At 45.8% G+C, this 22,324-nt stretch overlaps 2 protein-coding genes across 3 annotated transcripts; both read right to left on the reverse strand.

Annotated features, from left to right (window-relative positions):
* Positions 1-9,593: 9,593 nt before the first annotated feature.
* On the reverse strand, positions 9,594-17,163 carry LOC311214270 (carbohydrate sulfotransferase 5-like). Its single transcript, XM_084294774.1, has 2 exons — positions 17,108-17,163; positions 9,594-10,981 (listed from the first exon to the last, which is right to left on the reverse strand). The coding sequence occupies exon 2, from the start codon at positions 10,951-10,953 to the stop codon at positions 9,772-9,774; it is 1,182 nt and encodes a 393-aa protein (XP_084150900.1). The 5' UTR covers positions 10,954-10,981; positions 17,108-17,163; the 3' UTR covers positions 9,594-9,771.
* On the reverse strand, positions 17,019-22,074 carry TMEM231 (transmembrane protein 231). 2 transcript variants are annotated; one of them, XM_084294775.1, is made up of 7 exons: positions 21,850-22,068; positions 21,609-21,778; positions 20,608-20,736; positions 19,199-19,342; positions 18,521-18,602; positions 18,277-18,387; positions 17,019-17,388 (listed from the first exon to the last, which is right to left on the reverse strand). In XM_084294775.1, exons 1-7 carry the CDS (start codon positions 21,989-21,991, stop codon positions 17,204-17,206), a joined length of 963 nt encoding a protein of 320 aa, XP_084150901.1. In that variant the 5' UTR covers positions 21,992-22,068; the 3' UTR covers positions 17,019-17,203. The 2 variants fall into 2 exon arrangements, with proteins under 2 accessions (XP_084150901.1, XP_084150902.1); XM_084294776.1 differs by lacking the exon at positions 20,608-20,736 and having other exon boundaries at positions 21,850-22,074.
* Positions 22,075-22,324: the final 250 nt, after the last annotated feature.

Raw genomic sequence — 22,324 nt, forward strand, 5'->3', positions numbered from 1 at the left:
ACAAGAAAACTGGGGTGTATCTAGAAGCAACAATCCCCACGCTTTTGCTGCAGCTTTGAATATTAAAAGGACAATACGACCCAGCAAGTAACTGGAACTTTCTTACCTGGAATTAGCTCAAACTTTTCTTCACATTGAAAGAAAAATCTAGGAGCAGAACACATTATACACCAACAAAATTGAGTCCATTTCATCCCCAGAAAAAAAATCACATACTCTCATTCCCTCCTGTACCTCAGCCGCTTGCCTACCCCACATGGCACACGCTTCCATCTGTTCTCTTTACCCACTTATAGCACCTCTAAAAGACAAACTGGAATTTGACTCTATTGGCTGTAGGAAAATAACTGCAGTGACAACCACGCCCCAAACTGAGCCAGCAGCCCCTACTAAACATCCCTCTACTAAGTGAATTCCAAGCACTTAAAATCCAGAAATCCATAGACTCCAGCCTGCCTAAACAACCCTGCAACGGACAGAAGGAAAAACAAAGCACTGCCCCCAAAGAGCAGCCCAGGCAGAAGGAGCTCTCTGATGGCATGCCTGGGGCTCATATAGCATTTAGCCCCACCCAGCACCCAAACCCAATCACCTGGGAAAGGGGAGGGGCAAAGCACATGAAAGTAGGAAGAGAGCAAAAGAAGCAGCTGTGTTTTGTTTTGTTTTTTTTTTTTTCCTTTGTTTTTTAAAATCTGTTTTATCTCAAAAACATTCAGAGAGCAGATGAGACCTGTGGTGTTTCTGGAAGCAAAAATCCCCTTTTGCTTTTGCTGCAGCTTTTAATGTTGAACTGATAGCGGCACCAAGCAAGTAACTGAAACTTCTTCAACTGGAATTAGTTTAAACACGCTCACCGTCATCTGCAAACACAGAGAACCAGCATTCACTAGCCCTAACCCTAACCCCAACCCGCACCCTAAACTCTAACCCTAGCCCCAGCCCTACTCCCTAACCCCAACCCTGGTTCCCGAGAACTGCATTTCCAGGCATGCTCTGAGCGCTCAACATGGCCTCCCGGAGGTCCAGAGTCCCAGAACTACATTTCCCGGCATGCTCCGGGCACCCAACATGGCCTCCCGGAAGTTCGGAGTCCCAGAACTACATCTCCCGGCATGCTCTGGGCAGTCAACACGGCCTACCGGAAGCCTGGTGCCGGAAAACTACACCTACCAGAATTCCCTGGACAGCCAGCACGGCCAATCAGAGGCCGAGTTTTCGAGAACTACGTTTAACCGCACTCACTGTAACCCTAGCCCTTCCCGCCCTTACACAAAAAAGCCTCAAGCCCTATCCCTAAACATCCTCGAAACCCCTACGGACCTAACCCAAACTATTTACCACACTAAACCCCTGAAGTCCTATGCCTAAAACCCCTAACCCAATAAATTAAGATGCTCAAATCCCAAACCCGCAAAATTGAGATGCTCAAATCCCAAACCCAAAAAAATAGGACGCTCAAATCCCAAACCCCCTTCCAAAAAAGAAAAAGAAAAATCAAGAAAAAAAAAATCAAACAAAACAAAAACAACAAAAGGGGTAGATCTGGTGGCATCTGCCCTGTAACCCTGCAAAAATCACGAGGGACCTAGAACAACAAAGCAAACGCACAAAATAACATTGACATCCTATCCATAAATGTGCTATAACAATTAATCACCTCCAAAGAGCTTCAAGCAATAAACGCACATACTACTAGATCGGTTTCCTCTAAAAGATCGTACCAGACCCTGACCCACCAAAAGAACCCTGCATGTAGCTAACAGAAGCATCAACAAAGCACTGACCCCAAAGAGCAGCCCGGGCAGAAGGAGCTCTCTGATGCCGTGCCTGGGGCTCCTATACCATTTGGCCCCGCCCAGCACCCAAACCCAATCACCTGGGAAAGAGGAGGGGGCAAACCACAAGAAAGAGAGCAGGAGCAGCAGCAGCTGTGTTCTTTTATTTATTTATTTATTTGTTTGTTTTTGTGCCTATCCCTAGTTTACAGCATGCAGAGTGCAGACAAAAGAACTGGGGCGTTTCTAGAAGCAAAATTTACCGTATTTATGCCTCAGCTTTGAACATAGAAAGGACAATACAGCCAAGAAAGTAAATGAAATATTTTCCACGGGAATTAGCTCAAACTTTAGTGTTAGGTCAGAGGTTGGACTCAATGATCTTGAGGTCTCTTCCGACCTAGAAGATCTGTGATTCTGTGTGATTTACATATGAAGAAAAATCTAGGAGCGTAGGAAATTACACATCAAAAAAAACAACGACGTAATAAGCAACGCGCATGCACGGCCCCACGGCCGCCTGCAGTACTCGCTTCCCACCAGCAGGTGGCGGCAGAGGGCGCCCGCGGGCGTCACCGCGCTATGCGCGCCCCCCGGCCGCCTGCAGTACTCGTTTTCCACCAGCAGATGGCGGCAGAGGGTGCCCGCGGGCGTCATGGCGCATTTGTGGCGCCCGGCAGCCTGCAGTACTCGAATATCACCAGCAGGTGGCGGTAGAGGGCGCACGCGGGCGTCACCGCGCATGCGCGCCCCCCGGCTGCCTGCAGTACCCCTTTACCACCAGCAGGTGGCGGCAGAGGGCGCCACCGGACCCCACCGCGCATGCGCGCCCCCCGGCCGCCTGCAGTACTCGTTTTCCACCAGCAGGTGGCGGCAGAGGGCGCCACCGGACCCCCACCGCGCATGCGCGCCCCTCGGCCGCCTGCAGTACTCGCTTCCCACCAGCAGGTGGCGGCAGAGGGCGCCCGCCGGCTCCTCCGCGCATGCGCGCCCCTCAGCCGCCTGCAGTACCCCTTTCCCACCAGCAGGTGGCGGCAGAGGGCGCCCACGGGCGTCACCGCGCATGCGCGCCCCCCGGCCGCCTGCAGTACCCCTATCCCATCAGCAGGTGGCGGCAGAGGGCGCCCGCGGGCGCCACCGCGCATGCGCGGCCCCCGGCCGCCTGCAGTACTCGCTTCCCACCAGCAGGTGGCGGCAGAGGGCGCCCGCGGGCGTCACCGCGCTATGCGCGCCCCCCGGCCGCCTGCAGTACTCGTTTTCCACCAGCAGATGGCGGCAGAGGGTGCCCGCGGGCGTCATGGCGCATTTGTGGCGCCCGGCAGCCTGCAGTACTCGAATATCACCAGCAGGTGGCGGTAGAGGGCGCACGCGGGCGTCACCGCGCATGCGCGCCCCCCGCCTGCCTGCAGTACCCCTTTACCACCAGCAGGTGGTGGCAGAGGGCGCCACCGGACCCCACCGCGCATGCGCGCCCCTCGGCCGCCTGCAGTACTCGCTTCCCACCAGCAGGTGGCGGCAGAGGGCGCCCGCGGGAGTCACCGCGCCATGCGCGCCCCTCGGCCGCCTGCAGTACCCGAATGACACCAGTAGGTGGCGGCAGAGGGCACCCGCGGGAGTCACCGCGCTATGCACGCCCCTCGGCCGCCTGCAGTACCCGAATAACAGCAGCAGGTGGCGGCAGAGGGCGCCCGCAGGCGTCACCACGCATGCGCGCCCCTCGGCCGCCTGCAGTACCCCTTTCCCACCAGCAGGTGGCGGCAGAGGGCGCCCGCGGGAGGCCTTGTCGGGCGGATCACAGCTCGCCTACTGTGCCATTCGGAGCTTGTGGCTGTATTTTTTCCAACGTGTTTGCTACCCACACCCCGCGGGGCAGCTTGTCTTACAAAGAATTCTCTCTGTTAATATTCTCTTTAAGGCGGGCACGAAGCATCCACTGCTCTTCTAAGCAAGCAACCTTCCTTCTGTGCTCCCTTCGGGATGCAGGACTACGTGCACTGAGATTTATTCCACCCATTTTTCTTCGCCTTTTCATTGGCACAGTCTCCAAGGACGCCTGGCTTTCTTCTCACAGACTCGCGTCCGTTTCAGCGTAAGGCATTGTCCTGGTTTTAGTTAGAACAGAATTAATTTTCTTCCTAGTAGCTGGTGGAATGCTGTGTTTTGGCATTATTAAATTATTAAATACCACGCAGCCGTTCGCTCACCCTCCCCCCTCCCTCTCTGGGACGGGGGAGAGAAATGGAAAGTGAAGCCCGTGAGTTGAGATAAAGACAGTTTAATAAGACAGGAAAATAATAATAACAAAATAATAATAACAATAATGTTACAATTATGATAATAGGAAAGTAATAATAATATGTACAAACAAGTGATGCACAATGCAATTGCTCACCACCCGCTGACCGATGCCCAGCCTAACCCCGAGCAGTCCGGCCCCCTCCCCCCGGCTAGCCACCCCTATATATTGTTTAGCATGACGTCAGATGGTATGGAATACCCCTTTGGCTAGTTTGGGTCACCTGTCCTGGGTCTGTCCCCTCCCAGCTCTTACTGCACCCCCAGCCTGCCTGTTGGCAGGACAGAGCAAAAGGCTGAGATGTCCTTGGCTTGGTATAAGCACTGCTCTGCAACAATTAAAACATCGGGGTGTTATCAGCACTCTTCTCATCCTAAGCCAAAACACAGCATTCCACCAGCTACTAGGAAGAAAATTAATTCTGTTCTAACTAAAACCAGGACATCTATCTTTTCCCTCCGCCGCTCTAATCCAAATTCAAATTATCCAGATAAAACAATAGCGAGGTAAGAGAGAACTGTCTGAGTTAAAGTCACCATCTTTCTGTAACTAATTTAGCAGACAGCTGTACCACAGAGGAGGACGTTTAGATGCTAACCAGGTCACAGGCCCTGCTCAGGCACATCACGGTCAAGTGAGTGCCCCCGGAATCACTAAAGAAACTTAAATAAGAATCTACTAGAAGAAAGCTGTCTCCTCTTACCACCGCCTATTTAAGAGATAGTGTAGTACAGGCAGTTCTACACGCATAAAACCACATACACACAGTATACCTGACCCAAGTAAATTCCCTCTTAGAAGTCCACCATTAAGCAAAAGAGGCGTATTGTGGTGACATACAGCTGCCGTGTAATGATCCTGAAGGGATGAATCGCCCTATGTATTCCAAGGTACTACTGTGGTTTGTTTGTTTTTTTTTTTTTTTTTTTTTTCTTCCCCCCCCAAGTACGTTCAGCGGTACAGATAAGTACGTTCCCGCTAAGAAAAAGAGTTCAGAATTGTTTATAACGAGTTCGTTCCACGTGTCACTTTCTCACTTAACGTAGTAATAAAGATACGCTGCTGCTTTTGGATTTAATTTCCTTCTTGAATCTCACTGGTGTAATTCCAATGGTCAAACAACCTCTTCCAGAAAGACCAGCCCACTGCTTCACAGGAGAAGGAAAAGATGTCTCACACACGCTGGCTAGTACTAAAAAGAGTAATAGGAAGAGAAGTTCAGGCCATCAACGTAAGTATGTTTCCCTGCCTCTTCTGCTGGCTGGTCAAGTGGAATCCTCAGGACAGCCCCAGTACCTTGTGAAGAGCTTCTTAACGCCAGCACAACTTCAACTTGTCTTTTAAAAGAAAGCTGTTAAAGGAGCAGGAGACTGTTTTTAAATGAGAACAACCGAAAATAAAATTATCTGAAGAGCCACTTACTACTGGCATATTACCGTTTAAAAGGAAAATATTAATTACGTGCAGGTGCTCCAGTCTTCGTTGCATTTTCTGTGATTCACAACATTACCTTTGAACAAAAGAGTAAGAGGAACGGAAGGGAGGATATTAACTCGGGTAACCAAGGATTTGGTAAGCTGGAACTTGGTGTCTTTAACACTTTAGCCTTGGAGCAAAAATGTACACCCTGTACAGGCTGAGCTGACTGATGAGGCAGGTGCTCCAGGGTACGTGCTACCGGGAGGTAAGTAACAAACACATTCTGCAGCTATTACCAGAAGTGGGGTTTCAGGATATGCAGACTGGTTTCACAAAAAATATTAGCGGTCTGTTGGTGACAGACAATTCGAGGAATTCAGTGCTGCCCATTACAGACTCCTCAGATCAGCACTTAACAAGAATTAATAAAACGGTTTATTTATATATATATATATATATATATATATATATAAATATACACACACACACACACCCCTATGTTCAAAAAAACGTATACAGTTAAAATATCAAATTAGTGATCCGGTAACAACACTGTTCAAAACCAATCTCTTTTGTATGAACATTAAAATAAATGCACACTTTTAAAAGCATTTCTTTTTAGTGCTTCCAAAGCACAGCGTGTGCCAAGGCAAGGCCACCTGAAGAATCTCCGTCCTCCTCACGGGATGAAAGAGAACTGAAGTCAGGGACCTGGGAAGCCTCAGGTGCGCTTTCATAATGTCTGCAGATAAAAACAGAAGAGAGTCTGAGGTAGATTGTTTAGTAACCACCAAGTGGTAACAGTCACAGGGCTGTCTTTAGCTTTCATTAACACAACAGCAGTTTCTTTACTCTCGATCTATGCTGAATCTCAAGTTTAAAGGCATGGCTAGCAGTTCTCGGGAACAAGACCCTCGTCTCTGTGCTGGCAACATGCAATATTACCAGTGCAGGTGTTTCTGGGAGTTTTGTTTGTTTGTTTGTTTGTTTGTTTATTGGGGGGGGGGGGGGGGACAACAGATGGGATCTCTCCACAATGCAGACACTGTGTGCATTTGACAGTGCCCCATTTTAGTGCGATCCACTGCCTATTGCACGTAAAACGGCTAATGACAGTATTCAAGTGAGTAAATTCTCACCACCTGCAGGAGGGGCAGCAATGGTTATTTTTTTCAGCCTGTTGAGCAAAGAGCACCCTCCACAGGAAAAAAGCCACACCTTTCATAGCACGTCCTTAAGGTTACAGCCCAGCTTCTGCCGATAGAGGTTCGTAAAGTTAAAGCTCTGCTGCTTCTTCTCAGACTCTGACAGTAAAATCACTTGACTGCCAGGATGGCAAGGACAACAGCTACATCCTCTTCCACTCTTCTGTGGCACAGCAAACTCATTCCTGGTCCATATTCCTCTGGCTGGTACACTATTATCTACTGTTCACCTGATTAACTCTGTTGGGTAGGCTGTTGAACTCTAGTTCCTCTAGTATTCTCTCTAAGTGTTGTATTAAGACACGATTTTTAAACCTAGGGAAGAGAAAGGAAGTAATTTCATTTTTTCTTCCAAAAATAGCAGTTAAATAACTCAGTATTATTTTGCCACGACAAACAGTATTAGCAGAGGCTCTCTGTTTCCAGCATGCGCCAGCACGCCCTGCGGGCCACTTCCGCCCTCGGTTCTTAGCCCGGTACAGAGCTAGCCCGGCGCGGCTCCCGCTCCAGAAGAGGGCTCCGCCATTTTGCCGCGGGCAGGGGCCCTGCGGCGCCGCCCCGCTTCCCCTGCTTAGGCGAGGCGGTCGGCTCCGCGCATGCCCGGAAGCAGAGGAGCAGGCACGGCTTCCCGAAGCAGCGCTGATGTGCAAGTTAAAAAAAAAAAAAAAAAAAAAGATGCCACTGACACCTTTCTGCGTTTACACCACTTCGGGCAGAGGTTGCCTCTTTGTTGCCTTTTTTTTAGCGGTGGTTTGTTGTTTTTTTTTTTTTAAGAAGGTCCGGGTATGCTCGGTCCTCTCTTAACAAAGCTTGTAGCAGGTGGTATCTTCCTACCTTTTCCGGCCTAAGGAAAAATTAGCACTACCCTAAAGGTAACAGGACTTGCTCTTTACATGTTTGGAAGCAAGCTAAATGTGTTTCTAAGTGCTTTCTGCCAAATACAAGCTACCAGAAAACTTAACCACAGAACAATTAATTTTGTCTGCAGAATAAAATTCTGCAGTGCTGAGGCACACGCGCTTTCTTTTATCCCAGTCTTCTTGGGAGTACCAAAATCTGTTGGAGGCAAATTGATGCTAGACAGGTAAACTCCAGAAGGGGGTACATGTCATACTTACGAAACACCTTGCACTTGCATCCAAGGTCCAAGCTGCCAGTGTGCTCTTTGGCCGATGACTGCCACCCGAGCCGCCCCTAGGAGTTACGGTCCTTTTGGAAGGCGTTTAAGAAGTCAGTGCAACTTTTTCCTCAAAGCACGAACACCTCCACGACTTTAAAGCATACTCCTAAGCATTTTCATTAAAACATATTCAAAACTAAGAAGTAACAAAAAGTATGGGTGTTTAGAAAATGGGTGTGGGTTAGCTGCCCCAGACAGCCCTGAGCCCCTGGCAGACCCTTACTTGCTTCCCCTCCCAAGGTGGGGAACGAGAATCAGAAAGGTGCAAGCAAGGAAAGCCACGTGTTGAGGTTAAGACAGCTTAATGGGCACAGAAAAAGCATCACACACAAGCAAAGTAAGGAGTCCAATGTCCACTCCAACCCCCCATCTTTGCCCCAGCTTTTACTGCTGAGCATGCCACACACTATGGTCAGCCTGGCTGCATGCCCTCTGACATACAGTTAAGAAACAAAAAAAACTCAGGATCTGAGAAGGCAGTGGGTGTCCTCAGAGAGGGCATGGAACAAATAGCAACACAGTACAAGCTGGAAAGGATGCTGCTGCACAAATGTGAAAGACCTGCAGAACCTCAGGAGGGTCCTGAGCAGAACACGCAGGTCCTTGGGAAGTGTGTGTGTGTGTGTGGGGGGGGACACGACTAGGATGTCTAAGCAGAGGAGAAAATAAGTGTTGTGGGCCTCACGTGTGCGCAAGGAGGGTTCCTGAGATGTAGCCCTGGGGGTACCTCCCTACACGGTGGGCATCCCACTGTCCTTCAGGCCCAGCAGCCAGCTCTGGTCACATCTCACAGCATCCTCCTTCCTTTTTGCAGTGTCCAATGGTGGAGAATGAAGAAAGAAGAGTCCCAGCATGGAGCTGTGAGGCAAAAAGAGTGGAGGAGGTAGCCAGAGACAGGCAGCCTGGGCAAAGGGACACCCTACCACTGGGACTGCGGTCACATCAGAGCATGTCCATTTTGCATTGGGTGCCCTCCCTGTAAGCACAGCTGGCTTTTAATACAGATGTATTGTATTAAAAAAGACACCTTACGTTTCTCAGTGACCTTCAATAATAATACCTGTTGTGTGGAAGAAAGGGGATAATGATGTAAATTGCATTTGTGGAATCAAGCATGTGCCTACTCTGTCACAGCATTAAAACGCACAGTTAGGACACCATTATATTCCACATATTTCCACAGAGACTCGCCACAAAGTTTCTTTACCTCTTTTCTTTTTTTTTTTTTCCATCCCAAGAATAGAGCTCTCTGCCAACTTCCATTCAAATATCTGACTACAAAATCTGACATTCCAGTAAAAGCTCTAAGAAATCTATCAGTATGTGAAACTACTGCTTAAGCCTTTTAAAACAGAACGACTGCTGTTATCCCAGCACTTGAAGAACATTTATGTTGAAATTAAAAGCATCAAAGGAAGCCTAAAAAATACACAACTGCACAACTTTAGAACAAAAGAAAAAAGTCAAGTGATTCTAGGTAAAAAAGTGAAATCAGTTTCTACTTTGTTCCCTATACACAAATTAAAGACAGAAATTCTTGAGTATTTAAAACACAGAACTAGATGTAAACTATTATCAAGGATCACTTATTAAACTTCTTTAATACAAAGTATTTAAATTATATTTTTAAAACAATGATGAGAACAGCCCAGTTCTGTTGTAAATTTGCAATCACAAAAGTACCTTGCTGCATTTCTTGTGTTTTTGTTGTTGTTTGTTTCGTAGTGTACAAAACTCAGGAGGAAAAAAAAAAAAAAAAAAACTGCTTACACTACTTGGAAAACCATCAGACAGGAAGCTAATTAAACTCATCAGACAGGGATTTTCAAATTACTTATGTACTGCACAATAGATAAATACTCCCCACCACTCACCCCCATCTTTCAAAGTAACATCTTAGTTCTTTGGATTAAATGATGACCAGCTGAATTGGTTTTGTCTTCTTGGCAACACTAAATCCAGTGACAGATCTCTTTGTTCTTTTTCTGAATCCACTAGCTGATAGCCAAGCATGTTTATAGCACCTTTGCAAACTTCCTGTATTTTCTTAATTTTCTGGAATGAAAGAACATTTCTCCAGGCCTGGGAAACATTGACTGCATCTCGAGACGTGATTTTGAAGGCTTCCTTTTTTTTTCCTGGCCCCTGTCCATGTGTGATGTTATAGACCCAACTTTTGAGTGTGGGCGTCAAACTAAGATCTGCAAATTTATACATTTCTGAGATTTCTGATAATGGATCTCTCACCAGATCTTCAAAACGGATCATCAGATAGCGATCTTTAAGGAAACTAGGTGGTTTTAGAGTAGCTGTTTCATAAATCTGAACATGACTTCTACAAATCTCTTGCATTACTTTGTATTTGCTATCTTCCACTTTAGTGCCATTGGTACTCAGAACAATTCCATTGTCACGGGCTAATGCTTTGACTGATTGTTCTCGTGACTTGACAACTGCCCTGGGGTCACGGACCAGGTGAATGATTTTGAGGTTCAGGGATGGATCAGTGAGAAGTGGGTAGAGGACCTTCAAGTCAAAAAAACGAACCTCCTTGATGACAACATGGCTGTAAGTTTTACAGGCTTCCTCCACCTTGGTGAATGGGTACCGTCCACATAGAGTCTTGCATGCCATTTCACTGGTTATGTCAGTACGTTGAAAGGAGTCACAAGCAGGAGCTGAACATAGAGCTCGACTCACTGCCCACTGGAAAAGATCAGATAAGTTTCTTTTCCAAGGCATGTAAGCATCAAACACAGACATGTCACACAGAAAGACCGACCTGACTAGGTCCCGCACTGCCATGTGCAAGACCTTCGCACTGTTCTGATACATCGTAACCCATACGTGCCAGGCAGGCTCCATCAGGTAGAAGACACTGGGGTGCTGGCTGAAAAGCTGACCAACAAAAGAAGATCCTGACCGCCAGGAGGAGAGAATGAGGATGTGGACTTGAGACGGTTTCTCCTCAGACTGAAGCATGAAGCTACTGTACCGGGCATACATGAAGACTAAGAATCCAGTCTGAACCATAACAAAAAGTATAACAATTGTGCTAGAGATCCGAATCCTTGCCATTCTCACTGAGGAAAAGCAATTAAAAAAGCTGAAAAAGAGAAGGAAAATGCTGGTGAGCTGTTGATGCTATGGCATAACAATGATAAAACTTACACAATACAAACTCTTGCATTAGTAAGACCTTTCTTTAAATGTTCATATACATAATTCAGCACTATTAGGTTCCTTTGTCAGTGGTATTTGGAGGAGAACATCTGCAGATGGATGGGTGTTGAAAACAGAAAGAAAGAAATGCACTACAGCAAGATCACAGCAGAAGTAAGTTTGTAGTGAAGGTTTGAAGTAGTGAAGAAACCTTGTGTTGAGGCTGCTCAACTGCTGGAAAAAAAAATAATAAAAAATATAAAATGGTCTCAGCTGGGATTCTGGGAAATGCTGCCAAGGAAAAAGAAAATCTTAGTCACTCCACTCCACTGTATTTCAATCTCAGTCTAACAGTACAAGGGTTTTTATTGCTAGATGGGAACATTAGCAACTGCAGGTACTGAAATTAAAATAATCTTCTCGTTAACTCTAAGTGTTGCGCCCTGTGGTGACAGTAGGACACTAAACCAACTGATGATAGTACACAACATCCTGTTTTTCAAAATTACAGGAGATGGGTGTAAACTTGCAACCTCAAACAGCTTCTGGCTATAAATGTTGTACGGGACAAGCAGTGGATGCATGCCTTTTGTATGGAGTGCATATTCCCCATGAGTGATTAAGGAACTATCCATTTTTGAGTTAGAATTAGCTACATGCACTCCTCACAACTTTTTCCTAGAGATTTTTGGCACCTGACTTTGTACTCTCACTTTTGCAGATTCCCCTTGAAAGCAGTTAGTATGTTAACAGGCTGGGTTTTAGGGAAACATGAATTCTCAGGTATGAAGACCATATCAAGGCTTTTATGTGGAAGTATTTACTATCTAACTGCATTTAAACGTATTTTTTTTTCTTGTTACAATGAATGGCAGATATACCGAAACACTCTGGACTGTTGAAAACAAATAATGCAGACTAGCAAATACAGATGCAAAACCATTTGAGGTAATACATGAGCTAAGTTCTTAGTGCTAGCATTATAAAACATGAAAAAGACTATTTACTAGTACTGAAAGCTGAAATAAATGGTTAATTAAAAGAGATGGTAAAAACAGGCAGTTTCAGTTCTTTCCACTGCCCAAATGTCTCATCAGGATATAAACGCTATTTTAAATGAACACAGTTTTGCTACTAAACTTTTGTTTTTAAGCCAAGGAAAAGAGCAGAAATATTTTTTTTTCTCCCAAACTCCCGTCTTTCACTTGCATGACATACTCTTTATATTCACCTACTCAGCTAAAAATGCCTTTTCACTGTTTTATTATGTTCCCTTCTTCATCACATAATATCACTCTGTAGCTACGCAAAAGCATTTATATATCTCTAAAACCATGGATATCCCCAATTTTGTTACGCTGCCCATTGAGGCATTTTGTCCAGTGACTCCACATTTGCATCAATGCTGCACCAATATTGATGACACATGCCTGCAACAGCACCTCTGAAGATGAAACCCAAGGCCCATTAAGCCTCCCTTGCATAGTTCCTAATGCTTATCAGACACTCTGCTAAGCCACTTCAGTCTGCTAGCTTGGAAGAGAACTAATCACTCATTTTTTTTAACCTAGCTCTTTAGTGTCTAAGCAATGCAACACTGTACATAACAGTACTGGAGCTGGCACAAGGAAGGGGGGAAAAAAGGCATAGTTACGAAAGGAGGAGCCTGATCATGGCTGCCAACAAAATACATCTCGAGCCATTCACTCAGATATTTATGTTATCAATGATTAGACCTTTTGAACATCTAGTGCATAATTGTGTCATCAAATTATTTACATATACTTTTCAGTTATACTAGGCCTCCCTTATGATCGGGTCCCTCAAGCCTCCTGGGTCACTACTCACTTTACGGAACCACACAGCTAATTGCCAAGCTTACAAAGTACAAATGAACAGTGAAAGGTATAAGCTCACACAGCGTCTGTGAAACAAAACAAAACAAAACAAAACAAAACAAAACAAAACAAAACAAACACGTGTTTTTCATTAAGCTACTGCAAGTCTTTTGCCCCGTCAAAACGGTGATTAAAGGACCATGGTTAGTATCACTGAATAGTTGGGGTTGGAAGGGACTTCGGGAGGTCTTCTGGTCAAACTCCTGCTCAAGCAGGGACACTCAGAACAGGCTGCCCGGGACTATGTCCAGGATGAATATGAACCAAAGGCTGAAAGGGAGCACAACAGCAGCTGGACTTCCTGTCCATTACTGCAACTTCAGATACCTTCTCGGTGAACAGATCCTTTAGCAAGCACCTTCTCATTCGCTCATGAGACCAGAATGAACAGAAGTGGCAATGGTGCTGCAAGAAGTAGAAAATCTGATTGATAAGGACATCAAGTTGCCTCACACCATTCACGTCTCTGCAAAATTTGAAGTATCACAATAGTTGGTATCACAATATACACTTTTATACATAAAGATGCTGCTAGGCATAAATTATTTTAATAACAGTTACAATGGTATTAACAGAGCACTTTTCAGACCTAAAATGGTACCAAAATATGGAGAAGGGAAGAAATAATTTGTGCAGAGGATGATCATTTAACTCATGCTTTTAAGGACTTATCACATGAGGGATTTGTCACATGAGACAAGTAATATTGTAATCAAGCAAACATCTTTGCAGTCTGGGAACAGCATTACTGTTGAGTGAACTTCCTTTAAGTACAGAATTCAACCTGAAAATGAACAAAAATTAATTTTAGAGTTAAAAAAAAAAAAAAAGAAAAAAAATCCTCCTATTATATTATACTAAAGACAGAAAGAGAGCAGCGCATATGGGCTCTCTGACCTGGGGCAAAAGACTGGCATGAAAGACTCTCTCAGAACAAAAAGATCTGGGTTTGTTGCAGGAAAACTGAAAATTTGGGCTAGAATAAAGCAAAGAACTGAAAACAGCTGAGGGAAGAATTACAAGTACCTGCTCCCATAAAATAAGTTCTGAGCAACTGAATCATAGCTGTCTTTGCCAAAGTCTTCCCCAGCCATTTTGTGTCTAAGAACATTTCAAGCACACTTGCTTTTAAAACAGCTCGTATGTATGAAGTATTTTTTTAAAGCCAAAGTCTTTATAGATTACAAAGAAATAAGTTTAACTTCCACAAAATGCAAAAATACAAATTTGAATGAATATCCAATAATGTATTATATCCTGTGGCTTTTAATAGCAGAAAATTATTTTGTCCTGTATGACTGTCATACACTAAATGCTGACTTTCAGACCAAACATTAGAGTTGAATGTACGTAAGATTTATGTACTTATAATTCACCACGGTACACCTCAGAACTGACTGTGAAAATGATCATACTAGTAAGTGTCATGCCTTTTATAGAATTAATAGGAAAATGTTTGTGCATGGCTTGATAAACAGAGCAAAGATCACTTGGAGGTCTATGTTTTATGGAGGTGTTACTCATTACATACTTCAGATGTAAGACATTACACCGATGTGTATAAGAGAAAACAAACCAAAACAAAATCACCACCACCAGAATTGCTTCTGTGAGCTTACATTAGAAACAATTTTGCTGCTTGAAACAGTGAAAATGCATGAACATTACAAAACAGATCCGAGAACAAAGCACAACATTACAGTAATTCTTCCTATAAATCACACGGCTGACAAAACATTGCTTAACAATGGTATTCCATAACTGGAAATGGAACATCTTCACAAGACAAAAGCTTGCTGTATTGTCAACAATGTGTGGTAAAAAAAAAAAAATAATAATAATAATTTAAAAAGCTTAGAGGGTGTCTTCTATAACCACTAGTACTTCAAAAAGAGTTAAAAGTATTTCCAATAGTTGTTGATTGCTAAATCATTGAATGGATTGCCTGTTTGATTATTTTAACCTAACAGTGAAAGTACAACAACAGAAATAATTAAACTACATTAAAGGAACCATAATCAGATGTTTTAAATTCTGACATTATATTATCATTTTAGCTGACGGTGCTATTTCTGCTTTTGAAAACAGCGTTTCTTTTACAATTTAGTGGTAAAAGACATGGAAGAGTCACTCCCAGGTAACCATCAAGCTTAAATACTTCATAATGTAATGTAATACTTCATAATGTAATGAAACATACCACAGATTTCATGATATAACTATAAAAGTTTTATATATGTGTGTGTGTATATATATATATATATATATATGTATATATGTATATAAGGTGGTTTTTTTTTTGGCCAAAACGGTTTGGAGTTACATAAAGTTGTACACCCTGAACAAACGGCAGTGTCAAGGCATAGCCCTACAACACCTACTTTTCCATGCTGAGGATCACAAGGTGTCTTCAGCTACTAGAAAACAAGACTGCGACTGAGCAGACCTCGTGTCTTCAGATCTGCGTTGGGAATACCGACTGTTTCTAAGGATGGCAAAACTGGGGCCGTGGGGACACCTGCGGTGACCGATCGTTCCCCCGCCGCAGGCTTTGCCAGCACCAGGGCGGCGGCGGCCCGGAGCGGCCGGGGACGCGAGGGCAGAGGCGCGCTGCGCAGAGCCCCACGGAAGCAACCGTTCCAGGTAAGAAACTATGACAAGGTCGTTCCTCCTACACGCCGCTTTCACCTACACACAGAGGCTGGACACTGCAGAAAAGTGGGAAGGGACTTCCCGGAACGGCAGGAAATGCTCTCTACAGCACCTGATTTAACAGTCTAATTCCGGCAAAAACACCTTGACTCGGATCAGCCATATTCTCTAGGGAAGTAAAGGACAGGATGGAAAAAAAAAAAAAAAAAGCACATTTTCAGCAGCGTCCCCTTGATCGCAACCGACCGCACCGCGGCACCGCGCGGAGCCCCGCCGCCAAGCCACCGGCCGCCCAGTCCTGCAGCGCGAGCGGCTGAAAGAGAGCGCTCCGCTTCGCCGGGCCGCGGGCGCTGCCGGCGGACGGCGAGGAAGGGCCCGTCCTCGCCGCGGACCCCCCGCCCGCCCGGCTCGCCGGCCGTACCTCCCTGCGGGACGCCCCCCGCCCCCGCCGGCCCGGCCGTACCTCCCCGCCGCCTCCCGGCACCGCGAGCATCCGCGCTCCCCACGGAGACAATGGGCCTCTTTCAGACGTGGCCAAGGCGCCGCGGCAGCGGGAGGAGCCCGGGAAGGCGCCGATCCGCCCCGCGCTGGAGCATCCCCGGCAGGGACCCGCCTGACAGGGGCCGCCCGCCCCGCCCCCGGCCGCCCAAGCGGGACCGGCGCGGCAGGGGGCAGCGGGCCGGGCACGCCCCCGCTGCCCGCAGCCGTCCGCTCGCAGGGTCCGGGGAGTCCCACCGCAGCCGCTCCGCTGCCACGCTGCCAGCCCGGGCCGTGCCCCCGCACCCCCCACGGCGCTCTCGAGGGGCCCGGGCCCGCCGGGTTCGACGCCCGCAGCCCAGCTGCGGTGCCGTTAGCGGCCTGGCGCGAGCCCTGCACCGGAGCCGGGTTGTGCCGCCCGCCGCAGGCCGCTCGGCTCCTTAAACGAGCGCGGAGGCGTTTTCAATCTGGCAGCGCCCCTGAGGCATGCTCTTAATACTCGCGCCCCCAGACATTTCCAAACCCGCTTTTATCTTTTATTGTGAGACTTTTAACCCACTACTTACTTTTTCTCCTAACGAGACACTTCCAGAAAGCAAACTTATTTTAGCATGCCTCTCAGTCTGTCCTCAGTGAACGAGGTTTAGATTGCTCTCTGACAAGTGCATACACGGTAGTTCTGTGCAGTAGCATGGTGTTGGACTGCAGTGGAATTTTTATTTACTGCTGCTTAGCAAGCTAAAGGAAAAGTTCTTACAGCCAGCCTTCCAAGAAAAGGAGCTTCAGGAAGTCTCAATACTAGCTGTTATGGATCCACATGCAGGTATATTTTTTCTTGTACTCTCCTGTGGTAGCCATATAATCTCATCAAAAACAAAGGACTACCTGTTTTAGGGGGGGGGTGTTTAACTGTCCAAAGTTAACCATTTCAGTCCAAAAATGTTCCCACAGAGATGCATGAATTAACATACTTTAAAAAGGAAAAATTACATAATGTCATAGCAACATAGAGCAAGGAGAGAACGTACTCAGAACATACATACCTAGTTCTATCTTTCAAAGTAAAAAGTGTGTACAGATAATAAAAGCAGGTACTGATTTTTGAACTGGGTTTCTTTAAAGTTTTCTCAGGCATTTCCTCAGGACTGATGCTGTTTGCAGGACAACACTGGAGACAACGGCAGAACTGATGATATTGGAGTTGTAGTGAACACCTGATTCTGGAACACAAACATTTTAATCCTACCGAAGACCCAGAGAAAGATAAGGAGAATGCTGACATATTGGATCCAGGCAAATTTAATGATTTCCCAAAATCCTGGCTGATATTTAAAGAGAGTCAAGGAGTGTTAATGGAGAAACTTCTCATACAACCACTGCAGTAACTAAACAAGAGAATCAGAGGTGGAAAGGCACCAAATTGGTTAGACATCAGTTTGTGTGGCAACTGCAAAGCTGCTGAGTCACAGAAATCTCAAAAAGCATTTTACCACAGAAATGCTGTGCAAAATACCTATCCTAGAAGATGTTCAAATCAATTCTGTGCAAAATGTCTATTTTGTCCCTGCTTCACCAGAAAGCAGATATTGGTAATACTCAGGCAGGTAAATAAACCTTGTGAGAGATGTGCTATATACATTTTCTTCGAAACACGGGCCAGTTCTTGTCTGAGAAACCGAGTAAAGAACATAAATCATTCTTTTGGAGCAAAAAGTTTTCAGGACTGTCTGTATAGGTAACAGATTTGCCACATCCACTTCAGGGGTTATTATTGGCTGAACCAACCTTGTATACAGATTTCTGATTTGCTTTAGGTCGGAAAGTGTAGTATCATGCTTTGCCAGTAGCAAACATTACTTCTCTTCTGTATCCACAACAAAGTGGGACTGCAGGACCAAAGCAAGGCTTACTAATGAGATTCACTATGAATTGCTCAGAAACCACCTTAAAAGGTCATTTTAGTAAGGGTGAAGAGCAGCAGGGGTTCCCAGTAAAGACAGAAAACAGTTATGTAAGCAGAACCATCTGGAAGTTGCACACACGGAGTTACGGGTAAACAAGTATTCAGCTAACGCTGCAACTATAGCATATGCTCAGCAAACAAAGGAAAAGTTTAGCAAGAAGTCTAGGAGAAAGCAGTGTTCATTTGGCCTGTATATGAAGGCTCGAATAATGCTATCCAATTATGCTTCAGTTAATGCAGTTTTCTAAGGATATAGGATAACTTCCTCTGGGTAATGAATAGTAGCATTAATGATGAATGGTGTATCTGCTGCTCTTCCAGTCATCCAAACAGGGTTGGGATCTGAAAAAACTGTCGTCACTAAAATGGGGAAAGAAAACATCCAAGTTAATGGGGTTTTCAGTCTTAATACAGAATTTAAATCCTCTAAGAGCAACTACCAATATGCTAACTACTGCTGTGCTGCAATTAGCAGCTGTACAGTCAGGCTTACCATTTCTATCTCGATATGCTGCAATGATGTTTGTTAGATCATAGTCAGCTGCAAAAGGACTTGTGCCATTGACCACAGACACCTGTTGACACAAGGAGATATTTACGTTACTTGTTCACTCTTCAAGAAAGTAATCCTACTGAGTTTGTTAAGCAAAGTAACCATGTCTTGAAAGGAAAGCACACAGATGTCACACTAAACATCTTGGCAAAAGATTCTCTTCTACCCTTCAGCCTTACAAATAAATGTTTAAGAGTTCAGAAGTTCTACGGTCCACTCTGTGCAAACATAGAATCATAGAATATCCTGAGCTGGAAGGGATCCACAAAGATCATCAAGTCCAACTCAAGTCCATCAAGTCCCCAGAGGACCACCCAAAAAATCAGACCAAGTGTCTGAGCATTGTCCAAATGCTTCTTGAACTGAGGCAGGCTTGGTTCTGTTACACATTCCCTGGGGAGCCTGTTCCTGTGCCTGACCACCCCCTCAGTAAAGAACCTTTTCCTGATACCCAGCCTGAACTGCCCCCCCGTTGCAGCTTCAAGCCATTTCCTTGGGTCCCTCGGGTATGAATAACTAGAGTGTCACCTATGGTGCTAGTAAGGGAGGAAATTAATGGAGAAAAGACAATAATAATAATAATAATAATAATAATAATAATAATAAAGAAGTCCTCACATTGTATCTGGTATCCAGTCCACAGTGGTTAAGTAATTGCCTCTGGTTCAGTTTCAGGTCTCCATTCATATAGAGCTGAGATCCTGGTACAGGAGAAAAAAACTGAAGAAAAGCCATGCTCTGCATCACAAGCGTTGACATTCTCTGAAACAGTGAACATGAGAAAAGAAAAATCAGGAAAAGCAAACAAAACCACAAACAGTTTTCTAACTCTTTGTATCTATAAATCCTCTGCATAGATTTTATTTTATTGATGCCCAGGTTTCAGATCATCACATTATTCTAAAGAAGGGAGGACCAAGTGAGAAATATGAAAATAAACTAGTATAGTTCTTGATTAACTAACTCTGATTTTAAAAGTTCCGTACATAATTCAGCAGAGTCCAACAGTTTGTGGCTAATGACAAAAAAAAAAAAAAAAAAAAAAAAAGACTTTCCATAACATGTTAAAAGCAGCCAGATAATTAAACATATTCATTGAAGGTAAACTTTAAAATATTCAGACATCAAAACCAATACCCTGCAATAAGGGCTTGATAAGGAAATTCCTCTGCCCTCATCAGCCATTCAATCTGAAAGAAAATTTCAAATTTACTGTAAAACAAAGGCATTGTGACTACTGAAACTTTCCACATGATATTAATGACTAAACTAATACTTCAGCACATAAATTTAGGACTGTAAAGGCTTTTACTCTGGATCTCAGGGGTTTAAGATTATTAATTTTTTTTAGCTCAGCTGAAAGTTTAGTTTAGCTAAACTTGTCTACCTGCAGCCAGCAAGAGTCCCTCAGACAAGCTAAAGTAAAAGTTCCTCATCTGTTTGGCTACATCAAACTCTATTCTATACATTATTGCTGCCTTCAGATGCATCCATGGCTTCTCTGTGCAGCGGTGTTTTATCCACTCTTCTAGCTATTAATCCCACTAACACCTGAGAGAGAGACAATGGCAGCAGAAGCGTTCTTGTCTCCCTGAGACACCTTTTTGTCCCCTCTCAGCTATGAGGTACGGATGATCCTGGCAAATTATTATCATTGTTTCAAAAGCTCTTAAACAAACAAAACCTATGGAGTTTCAGGATGCCGCAGCAGCCTGTCCCTCCAACCTCTACTGCTGTAGATCTATCCTCTATGCTGCACCACAACCCAATAGGAGGACGTACAGCTTCAAAAACAACAACAAAAAATAACCACAGAACAACAACAAAACACACACCAACCACCATACCAGTGAAACAAACTGAAACTAGGAATGACCCAGTAGAGAAGGAAATCAAATATATTAGCAAAATAAATCTTTTGAATAGGAATTTCAAATGCATAAAGATTCTTTCTTGCTTTGCATAACCACTGCTGGAATATTATATTGGGCCTATATGTCACAATGAATAAAATGAAAAATGCTCACATAGAGTTGGTAGGAAAAGATTAGAATCAGCTGAACACCAACTACATGCTCGGTAGATTGTAGCGGAAGCTCCAGTTTAAAATGTAACTGATCCATTTTGCCATCTTGATTTTTGTCTTCCTCCCTAGTCTAAAAGAAGCAGTAAGAATGGTTTTGCTTGTTTGCTTAAGAACTTCCTGTTAAAAAGAAATACAAAGAATAGTTATTGTCTAGGAGATCTCCACACCTGCAACATATTCATAAAAAGGAATCAAATGATTCCATAGGAAAAACAATAAAAATCTAATTTAAAGACATGAGACTAGAGACAAGCAAGAAACCTAAATTTTGTTTGTAACACTATGCCCTGGGTGCTCCCCAGGGAGGGAAAGTTCATCAGGCCCTATAAGAACTCTTCTGCCCTATGCCATTCCAGCAATCTTCCCTGTATACTGGCATTGGTACACATGATGGATCTTCTGCCACATCTTGCGCGAATGCACAACTTCTGCCTTCTGCCCTTGCAGCTTGCTTCTTATCAGCTTCTGTGTGCCTTGTACAATCCCTGGCTGGGAGCCAAGACTTGCTATGCTTCTGTGCGACAAATGCACAGTTCTTCAGCTATCTGCAAACATAACAGGGAGGCGTAACAGAGCTTTCACAGATAAGTAACTGCTACTGTTGAATCCCAGAAGGAACATTTGCTTGCAGAGTAGAGACTTCAGGCTTTTGAAAGCACATACCTGCATTAAAAACCATGGGTTACCAGTGAACCCCTGCAAGCTTCTGAGTGCAATAAATCATACAGAGAGGGAAAAAAGAAAAAAGGAAAAAGACAAAAGAAAAAAAAAAAAAGAAAAAAGAGCTGATTAAAAACTACCCGTCCCGAGGGACTCGTACCGTGAGGTGCAAAACACGAGGCTGCTGCTGCTCCTCGAAGGCAGCGGTGCGCGCCCACCCACTCGCTCACAGGCACCACCAACGCGACTCGCGTCCCCGCCAGCACCGCCCGGTACGCCTACCGACAGAAACGGGACTCGCAATCTGTCCTCCTGGAGCCGGTTGAACGCTGGGAACGTGCTCCACGCCAAGAAGCTGCCCGGGCCGGGCCCGGTGGTGGCCACGAAAAGCACCTCGTACCGGAACCGCACAGTGGGCTGCTCACGGTACGCACCCTGCTTCAGCCAGAAACCTGCGGGCAGACACAGCGCGGGGCCTCAGCGCCGGGCCGGGCCGGGCCGCGCGGGGCCGAGCGGCGCTCACCGTGGCTGCGGTAGGCCACTAGCAGCGGCGGCACGTAGGTGAACACGGCGATGAGCAGCAGCGCTAGCGCAGCGGCGGAGCAGAGCCCGGCCCGGTAGCGAGTGTAGAACGCGGGGTGCGAGAAGAGCTCCACGCCCGCCATCGGGCGCCCGCCCGCCCGCAGCCCTCGCCCTCACCGCGGCAACGGCGAGGCGCCGGACTGACGGGACGCAGCGCCTATCAGCGCGCCGGGGCGCCGAGGAGGAACGGGCGCAGCAGCCAATGAGCATTGGGCTCGCGCGCTCCGGGACGGCTCGTTGCAGCCGGCGACAGGAGCGGGACGCGGGCGAGGGCGCTTGCCACGGCACCGGGACCCCCGGGACCCCCGGGACCCGGGACGCGACCTCCAGCGCCCCGGGAACGCCTCGGAACTCGGCGTTCAGACTGCTCCGGCCGCCAGCGCTGGGCCGGAAGCGCTGCGTTTCGGGCGGTTGCT

This window comes from Netta rufina (genome assembly GCF_964035555.1).
Source record: "Netta rufina genome assembly, chromosome: 13".
Classification (NCBI taxonomy): Eukaryota; Metazoa; Chordata; class Aves; order Anseriformes; family Anatidae; genus Netta; species Netta rufina.

Bases quoted from the DNA above. Each gene is read 5' to 3' on its own strand.
- TMEM231 (XM_084294775.1), bottom strand. From the start codon at position 21,991: ATGGCGGGCGTGGAGCTCTTCTCGCACCCCGCGTTCTACACTCGCTAC. The intron at 21,779-21,849 runs GTGAGCGCCGCT...GTCTGCCCGCAG, and splicing joins AGTGGCCTACCGCAGCCACG to GTTTCTGGCTGAAGCAGGGT. The intron at 20,737-21,608 runs GTAGGCGTACCG...TGCTTCTTTTAG, and splicing joins TGCGAGTCCCGTTTCTGTCG to ACTAGGGAGGAAGACAAAAA.
- LOC311214270 (XM_084294774.1), bottom strand. From the start codon at position 10,953: ATGGCAAGGATTCGGATCTCTAGCACAATTGTTATACTTTTTGTTATG.